This window comes from Xylocopa sonorina, chromosome 1 (genome assembly GCF_050948175.1).
Source record: "Xylocopa sonorina isolate GNS202 chromosome 1, iyXylSono1_principal, whole genome shotgun sequence".
NCBI lineage: Eukaryota > Metazoa > Arthropoda > Insecta > Hymenoptera > Apidae > Xylocopa > Xylocopa sonorina.
The window spans coordinates 3,211,776-3,221,805 of NC_135193.1; the positions used below are offsets into that span (position 1 = coordinate 3,211,776).

At 40.4% G+C, this 10,030-nt stretch overlaps 1 protein-coding gene across 1 annotated transcript; it reads left to right on the forward strand.

Annotated features, from left to right (window-relative positions):
- Positions 1–8,047: 8,047 nt before the first annotated feature.
- LOC143432953 (uncharacterized) lies at positions 8,048–9,744 on the forward strand. The gene is given in 4 exon segments (XM_076910003.1): positions 8,048–8,171; positions 8,252–8,671; positions 9,521–9,617; positions 9,708–9,744. Coding segments are annotated over 4 exon segments (678 nt in total).
- Positions 9,745–10,030: the final 286 nt, after the last annotated feature.

Genomic DNA, 10,030 nt, shown 5'->3' on the forward strand with positions numbered 1-10,030 from the left:
TCTCTTCTCGTTTTTTTCTTTTTTATTTGAAAACCAGTCGAATGTTGGGTGCCATCAGACGCCACGGCTTGCGGATCGATCCTCGTGGAACAGGACGAAAAATTCCGTCATTTGTTTATAAATATTCGTTCCGTGCGCGATCGCGTCGGAACGGACAATTTTGTAACACGACTGGACGTTTCCAATGCATATTTCGCAAATTTGATACGTGTAGGTACCTTCGATTCTGCTCAAATGTGTTCGGACATTTTGCGATTCCTTTGATGAAATTGTTTTTCCCATAAGTTTACATTTTTTCTACGATGTCACTGTAACAAAACAAAGAAACAATATTAGCGAATTCTTTAGCTATTTCCTATTAACTTTTATAATTTCGCTCATTTGAAATTAATACGTAATATTTTGTAAGAAAAAATTAACGCCAGAGCGAATGAATATTTTAAAGGGGGGAAATTAGAGAAGAGAGAAGCGATGGTCGACTGTTACCCGATGGAAATGTGATCGTAAAAAAGAAAAAAACAAAAAAAACCGGTAACACAGTGAAATATTAATGAAAATACCGAATGGATAACGTCGATGTGCCGGTAATGTTATCGAAAAACGGTGAACACGCGAGTCCCGCGACGCACGCGCAAAAATTTCATCGCATTTCCATGCACAAGGGGCGAGAACGAATTTTTTTTGTCGCACACCTACAACGTATACGCTATGCTAATCCGCCACGTTTTAATATCGCTTTGAGGGATTAAGCGATGAAAAAAAACCCGTCGCGAGCCTTTGTCTCGTGCAAAAAAAAAAAGGAAGAAATATCAAGTATCGTTTAAAGCTTTCCTCTGTTTGAAAAGCTTAGCTTAACAACAAACAAAGGTACCGGAAAGAAATCAAGTTGAAAAATGAAGAAAATCAAGTGCGATCCGATCCAAGCGTTTCGTCGATTCGAAATGAACGTGAGGCTGTTTCCAAACGATATTTCCTTCAAGCCCCTGGTTCATCCCAAATCTTCTCGTTCCACGAAACCACGAGCCCATAATTCCGTTCTTTATTCGCGTACACCCTCGCCTCATCTCCATCCGCATACATCGCGCGGTAAACAGAGGCGCGAAGCGTGAATCAGCGCGCGAAGAGTAGAATCTGAGCGGCGCGCGTCAACCTGGGAAGCACAGGCCATAATAGGACGCAATTTAGAAACGGTCGAAACAGACAATACCGCATCCTTCGAACCGTAAATCATCCTGGCCGCGGCCAGAAAGGAGGAGAGGTATAACTGCAACGGGTAAAACGGAGGGTCGGGAGTGCATATCTTAATTACAATATTCCCACGGGCTTGAACACAGGACTCTTGCCCGGTTCGCCGACCAACCCCCACCGGTCCCACTCTTAGCCTTTCCAGCCAGCCTGTAGGAATTTAATTAATTTGCCAGTGGCAAGCAGGCTTGCTCCTTGTCGCCACTCTGAAATATTGTATCCTTCCCACCCTTTAAAACCCAACGCCGACCCCTCGAGTACCACCCGCGGTGGTATCGCCTTTTGCGTCCATCCCTCTACGCGGCTCGTGTTCCTGCCACGCTACGCGAGCACACCTCTTAATTGTTCGGATATTATTGAATTTCACCGGGATATCGACACGGGACCGTCCACAGTGGTGTGTCTCAGAGCGTCGCAGCCTTTGCCATGCCCGTTATCTCTCTCGTTCGTATACCCTCTCCTTCTCTTTTATTATTTTATGGCATCGCGATCGACCTTCCTACGAGTCTAACGATTCCTTTCGCATCGAAAGTTATCTCTATTAATTTTCCACGAATTTCGAATCGAAAAGTGGACTCTGGCTATTTGCGATCGAAGTAGCGAATGGAAACGGACACCTATGAGTCGAGATACAGTAATTTTTCCGTCGAAAAAGCGACTGTTTACTTTTAGACTCGAAATAAGGGTGGAATTAAGCGATGAGACATGTAAAGCAGCGATGGACGAAAGAGGGGTGATTCTATTTGGCGTATGAAACAATAGGACGGCACGGTTAAACATTGCTCCTCTGGAATTAATATTGCGTGAGAAAGCGACATAAGCGTCGTCCAAGAGCCGGTGCTCGACTGCTTTTTCTTTATTCAATCTGGACGTCTCGCCGGGAACTCTGTTACCCGGATAATCACTACCTCTGGTCGTTTCTTGATCGCCAATACCGTGGCCCTCCAACCCTTCCCGCCTTTATTCTCAAGCAACGTTCGAAAAGTTCGATTAATTTCATTTTCGATGGAAATCAAGTTTTCGAACATCCATAGAAAAATACGAACTCGCCTTCTAATCATGCAACAGTGAAATTTCCCGTAATTCTTGAATTTCGTATTCGCTCGATACTCCCATCGTACGGTACATGCATTATCTTCGAGAAGAAAAAGAAGACATCCCGTACGCAGCATAGAAATTGTTAATGAACCAATCGATTGATCGGTAATTAATAACTTTTTCGTAACCTGGCGCGCTCGTTAACCAATGATAATCGATCTCGTAGCTAATTGCAAGGCAGCCGGTCACGCGAATGAATTTCACGATCCTAACGAACGAACGTGTCGCGGTCTCTTTCAGATCCACTCTTTTTAAATCCGAACGAACGGGCACGCCTGCGCGCACGTTGGCTCGAACAAAGGGAACCGGTCCGACAAAGGGAGCGGATCGTTCGAAACAAATATTTTAATTCACATTTCAAACATTATTCGCGTTGCGACAACTTTTAATGCCGCGGCGGGCTGCAACGCGCGCGAGCCGCGGCGAATCGAAATCGAGAGAGAGAGAGAGAGAGGGGGCCCGATCAATTTCGCAGCGTGGCATCCATCATCGTTACGTCAATTTCAGATTACCAGGAAGACCAGGACGCTCGTTCTCCTTCGACCGGCTACAAGATGGTCCGAGGTGCGCGTTGGCGCTCGAAAAAACGAGTCATTTAGTCGGATCGAGGGAGAGGAGGGAAAAAAACTGTGGTCCTGAAAAGGGCTCAACTGGAAGAAAGGGAAGAAAGGATGGATCGCGGAAGGATCGAGGAAACGGCGAAAGATGGATGAAGAAAAAACATCGCAAGGGGCAAGGGACGGCTCCCGGGGCCGTCCGCCTCATCTGCCGTTGAAAAGGTGAGAATCTTGATTTGAGTGAGCGCTTTAGATCGCGAAGCGCCCGGAAAACTCGTAAAAAAGCACCGAGAGAACGCCAGGAAATCCTTCGGCAAAGCCATTAACGGCGATTTCTCCTAAGCCATCGAATCCCTCTTCTTCCGTCGGTGTCTTCCAGTGTCAACCCCATTCCGGGGCTCGTCAAAGCGACGCCGTCGACGTGCCCTGAAAAAAAGGGAAAAAAAATAGTACGAAAGGAGAAGACGAGGCGAGTTCGAACGGAAATGGCAGAAAGAGTGAGAAACGTAACGAAACGTAGGGAAATGAAGAAGCGCGAGGAATACAAATGGTACGATTAACCTTGAGAGAATGCTGGTACCGTGCCAAACGGAAGGTTTCACGTGTGAGAGCTTACGTTAAGAATTTTGCTTCTCACCTTGTTATATGTCACAAAATCGGATATAATTGGTCATTGTTATTTTATATGTTCTTCTGGATCGATACGGTAGACGAAAAAATGTTGATAATATTCTGATTGAAATATTGAACGTAAATTTTCCGTGTAAATATCTGTTTCTAACAATTTTGTTTCATCGGATAATAGCAAATTTACTACTCCTTTTAATATTGTTTGTCATTTGCTCGTAGGACTAACGGTTTCGAAGATGCAATCAATAATATGAGTGAAACTGTTGTTTCTCTGAGAAAAACAAAAATCCTAATTTTCTCTGCTATTTTTGGAAATCGGAACTAGGTACATATGAATTTTTTTGTTTCTTTTCAGGTATAGCATCAGCTGGAAAAATTTATTACACGAGTAGTGAATCACCCTATATATAACACCTATTGCTTTCCTGAATTCATTTCCACTTCTTTCTCCTTCTCTCTGCTGCTCTTTCTGATCTCAATTACAGAATTTTGGAGTACTCCTGATTAAATAAAGATATTCCGTACTTTTCGTCTTATGGAAAGAGTCAGATAAATTATATCTCCCGCTTTGGAGGTAAGAGAGAGAAAGATATATGAGAAAACTATACGAAAGAGTGAGACAGATGATACAGACCCTCTTCTAGGACCCCTCGCACCATCTCTGTAAAAAGTGCTCAAACTGGTCACACAGCGGTACCAACAGCGAAGTGAACTACTTGTGGCGTTACCGACGTTACCGACTTCCGCATCTAAGCAGACACATTCACAGCCATCTACTTCCGCTCCTTGGAAGGTACATTTTCGTTAGGAAATTGTTTCAAAATTAATTCGCGCCATCTATAAAAAAGAGACTCTCGTTTGCGACGTCTTTCAGATTTCTACGTTTTTCAAATTTATTATTCACTTATTTCTGCGCCATCAAAGAGTACACATCACAATTTGCCTTTGCCAAATCTAGATTTGTATTTCTAAGCTTCTACTTTAGTTTACCTTATTTGTTAAAGACTTGTTGCTGTTAAATAAAATTGTTATATAAAAGCGATCCAACATGAATGTAATTAGAAGAAAATATTGTAGTGGTGACCCCGACGTGATAAACGCAGCCAACGTGATCAACACAACCGATTTGATCAACGCACTCGATTTGATAATCGCAATAGCTTTTGCATTTCATTTTAATTAATAAAGATTTAAGGATGGCTGTATCAAGATCGCCAGTTAGAAAAGACATCGTAAGGGATGATTCATCGCGAGACGACATCACAAGAGAGGAGGATATTTCAAAAATTCAACAAGATGATCAAGAAGATGTTAGTATTAATTTATCAACTTTACGTAAACTACCTCCTTTTTGGAAGGAAAATCCGATTTTATGGTTTGCACAAGTTGAACTAGCTTTTGATCTCGCCAGAATTAGTAGCGATGAAACCAAGTATAGATATATTGTTACTCAACTTGACCAAAATATTTTGCCATATATTACCGATGTACTGACCTCGCCTCTGGCGCGAGGAAAGTACGATGAAGTTAAGAAACGAATAATAAACAGTATCGACGAATCCCCTGAGTCAAAACTTCGTCGAGCTTTGCGAAGTCGTGGCATGGGTGATGAAAAACCATCACATTTTCTACAACGTTTAAGAAATTTAGCTGGCGGACAGATAGGAGATGCAGTTCTTCGTTCTCTTTGGATAGAACAGTTACCTGAAAATGTTAGGAGTATTCTGGCCATTAGCGAAACAACCGATTTAGAGAAATTACAACAGTATTGCTTGCGGATAAAATTATAGAAATGTCTTCTGGAAATATTGCAGCTTAGCTTTAACTAAGACAGAAAATTCATCAGAAAGAAGCAGAATATCTTTACTGGAAGATAGATTAGATCGTCTCACATCGTTGATGGAGTCATTGACTACACAAATTCGGCAAATTGAACGGCAACTACAGACATCATGGAGACCACGATCACGTTCCCGATCATCAACATCCTCCTGGCGACAACGATCAAGAGATCGAAGTAATGGCTTATGTTTCTATTAATATAAATTCGGCAAGAAAGCTCAGCGTTGTAATCAACCATGTTCCTAGACCGGATCTTCACCGAAGCGACCTTCATCAACCCAACAGGAAAACTAACAGCGCCTCCTCGAATTGAGACGGCTTCGGAAGGTTGCGTTGGAAACTGCCGCCTCTTAATATTAGATAAACATAGTGGCATAAGGTATTTAATTGATACAAGCGGATCTCCGTCTTGCCGCTTAGATCGGCAACAAGAGGATCCGCTCCCACTGACTTAAGATTTACGCAGCAAATGGTACTCCGATAGATACTTTTGGTACGACCAAGGTAAATTTAAACCTCGGACTACGACGTCAATTTTTTGGGGAATTCCTTATAGCTGATGTTAAACAACCAATTTTAGGTGCAGATTTCCTTAAACACTACGGTCTTCTGGTGGACATTCGTAACAAAAGACTCATTGACGGACTTACGAATTTACATACCATTGGCGAGATTAGGACAGTTACACAACCGACGCTCACAACAGTAGATTTCAATACACGTACAGTAACATTATTAAAGAATTCATCGAAATAACTAGACCAATTTGCAGACAAGATAATCCTAAACATCAAATACAGCATCATATAATCACAAAAGGGGCACCTTTTGCAGAGCGAGCACGGAGGTTACCTCCAGAAAAACTTAAGGCAGCGCAAGCTGAAATTAATTATTTGTTAAATCAAGGTATTTGCCAACTGTCGAGTAGTCCTTGGGCAAGTCCTTTACATATGGTACCAAAAAAGAATGGTGATTGGAGATTTTGTGGAGATTATAGATGACCAAACAGTTTAACCGTTCCAAACAGATATCCTATACCACACATTCAAGATTTCACAAATAGACTAGACGAGACGAATATTTTTACAACTTTAGACCTAGAAAAAGCTTATCACCAAATACCGGTGGCACCAGAAGATCGTGCAAAAACCGCTATAATTACACCATTTGGCCTTTTTGAATACAACATTATGACTTTTGGTTTAAAAAATGCTGCGCAAACTTTTCAGCACTTTATGGATACTGTACTCCGAGGATTAGATTTTGCATTTTGTTACGTGGATGATGTCTTAATTGTCTCTGCCAATGAATCAGAACATAAACATCATCTCAGACAAGTCTTTTCACGCTTACAGAAATATGGCATATCAATAAACCTTTCAAAATGTAATTTTGGCATGTCATCCGTACAGTACCTGGGTTACCAGAGAGATAATAAGGGAGCCAGGCCTGTACCCAACAAAGTTAAGAACATTCAAGAATACACTAAGCCGAAAACCATACAAGACTTATGCAGATTTTTAGGTATTATTAATTTTTATAGATAATTCATCAAAAATGCAACTCAAATCCAGTCACCGCTTTACAAGTTTTTAGAAGGAGCTAAAAAGCGTGACAAGCGCTTAATTCCCTGGACACCTGAGGCCGAAATAGCATTTAAAAATTGTAAAAATTCATTGGCGGACGCAGCGTTGCTGGTACATCCAAAAGATAACGCACCACTTACATTAGATACAGATGCATCTGATTTGGCGATAGGCGCAGTGCTGCAGCAGCAAAACACTACCGGAATGTGGGAACCACTTGGTTTCTTTCCAAAAAAATTTTCACCTGCTGAAACTAAATACAGTACGTACGACAAGGAATTAAATGCTATATACAAATCAATTAAACATTTTAAACACTACTTAGAAGGATATACTTTTGTTATACAGACAGATCATAAACCTTTAATTTATGCCTTTTCTCAAAGATCTGACAAAGCTTCACTAAGACAATTAAGGCACTTAGACTACATTGGACAATTCTCAACTTCTATTATCCACATTCCGGGCAATGAAAATACAGTAACTGATGCATTATCACGGCTGGACGTTATTAGCATGCCAGTCGTGGTAAGCATGCAAGACATTGCTGAACATCAGGATAAAGATTTAGAATTGCAACAAATAATACAGAATAATACGTCCTTGCAGTTAAAAAAATTAAAAATCGCCGAATCAGAAGCCGCAATTTATTGTGATATTTCAAATAATAATATTAGGCCTTATACACCAGTAACGTTGCGTAGACGTATTTTTGACATAATTCATGGTCCAGCTCATCCTAGTGGTCGTATTTCAAAAAAGATGATTAGTGATAAGTATGTTGGGCCAAAAATGAACAAGGACATAACTCACTGGGCCAGAACATGCATACATTGCCAAAAAAGTAAAATATCACGTCATACTATAAACCTACCTCAGCGTATAGCTATTCCACAAAGTAGATTCGAACATATTCATTTAGATTTAATTGGACCACTTCCAGAAATTAATAATTACAAATATTGTTTAACTATTATAGATAGATTTTCCCGGTGGCCTGAGGCCGTTCCATAGAAGGAAGCTTCTGCGGAAACGGTTGCCTCGAAGTTTTATGCCACCTGGGTATCGAGATTTAGTGCTCCTATTACTATGACTACGGATAGAGGTGTACAATTTGAAATACAACTATTTCAAGCTTTAACAAATTTAATTGGATGCAAACGAATCAGAACAACTGCATATCATCCTGCTTCAAACGGAATGGTTGAGAGGTGTGGCATAGATTTTTGAAGGCAGCCATCATGTGCCATGAAGAAAAGAATTGGGTTGCAGTTCTTCCCACTGTTTTGTTAGGACTGCGATCCAGTTTTAAAGAAGATCTTGGGGCATCTACTGCTGAGATATTATATGGAACGACTCTCAGACTACCTGGAGAATTATTTAATGACTCTCAACCAAACGATGATTTTAGAATTGATAAATTTCGTGAGGCCATGCGACTTATTCAGCCTAAACCATCTATGCACCATATTAAAAAATCACATTTCTTTTCTAAAGATTTACATTCCTGTACACATGTATTCGTTCGCGTAGATGCAGTTAAAAAATCTCTGGAACAACCATATGAGGGACCATTTAAAGTCGTCGAACGAGTTTCAGATTACAATTTCATTATCGATTTCCGAGGCAATAATCAATGTATATCTACAGAACGGCTTAAACCAGCATTTATGGAAGTTGAAGAAAATTCTGTTTCATTAAGAACTTATGAACGTAAATCGTCTACTTGTCCTTCCCGGTCAAGTGACTTGGAGGGGGGTAATGTGGCGTTACCGACGTTACCGACTTCCTCATCTCAGCAGACACATTCACAGCCATCTACTTCCACTCCTCGGAAGGTACATTTTCGTTAGGAAATTGTTTCAAAATTAATTCACGCCATCTATAAAAAAAGAAACTCTCGTTTGCGACGTCTTTCAAATTTCTACATTTTTCAAATTTATTATTCACTTATTTCCGCGCCATCAAAGAGTACACATCACAATTTGCCTTCGCAAAATCTGGATTTATATTTCTAAGCTTCTACTTCAGTTTACCTTATTTGTTAAAGACTTGTTGCTGTTGAATAAAATTGTTATATAAAAGCGATCTAACGTGAAAGTAATTAGAAGAAATATCGTCAACGACCTCTACACGTCAAAAACTACTAACGCCATCTCCTGAAGGAAGCCTGAAACTAAGTCGATAATTAGTTTCAGTACTTTCCGCAGAGATGACGCTAGTAGTTCTAAGTAGTTCACTTCACTGTCGGTACCGCTGTGCGACCAGTTTGAGCACTTTTCACAGAGATGGCGCCAGGGGTTCTTCAGTGGAGTAGATAATATCTATCTCACTCTTTCCTATAGCATTTCCATATATCTTTCTCTCTCTTACCTCTAAAGCGCGAGATATAATTTATCTTACCCTTTTCATTCAATGAAAATTAAGGAATTTCTTTATTTAATCAGCAATAATCTAAAATTCGCAGCAGATAGCAGCAGAGAGAAGGAAAGAGAAGCAGAAATGAAGTCAGGAAGGCAATAGATGTGTATAATATACAGGGTAATTTTCTCCTGATGTTAGAAATTTTTGCAGCTGATACTACACCTGAGAAACAAGAGAAAGATGGTTCTTTCATCGGTTTTGGCAAGTGGACGGTACAGGGAATCATTAAGGGAAGGTATAGGGAATTATCAAGAGAAAGTGCAGGGTGCATTGAAGGTTGAAGGGAAAGTTCATTCGTTTTCCTCTATTTCGATCCATTTCGCAGGAAATGCAAGGACATCTCGTCCAACGCAATGAAATAAACGTTCAAGTCCGACTTGCAAATTTTATTTGTTTTTCGGCATGAAAATGCATTGGTTCATAAACATCGTTAGTCATTATACCCCTATCTCTTCGTAAAGGACCGAAGATCGTTTTTTCAATCTTTCATTTTTTTTCATTTCTTAGCAGCGTTCCTCGGAGATACACGCTACGATTAAAGATTTATCGACTGGTGCTTCGCTTGATATTAATTAATTCGCCTATGATTAACAAGGATGATCGAAGTTCATCGTTTTATTCCCATTCTCTCTCGCTTTATATAACATA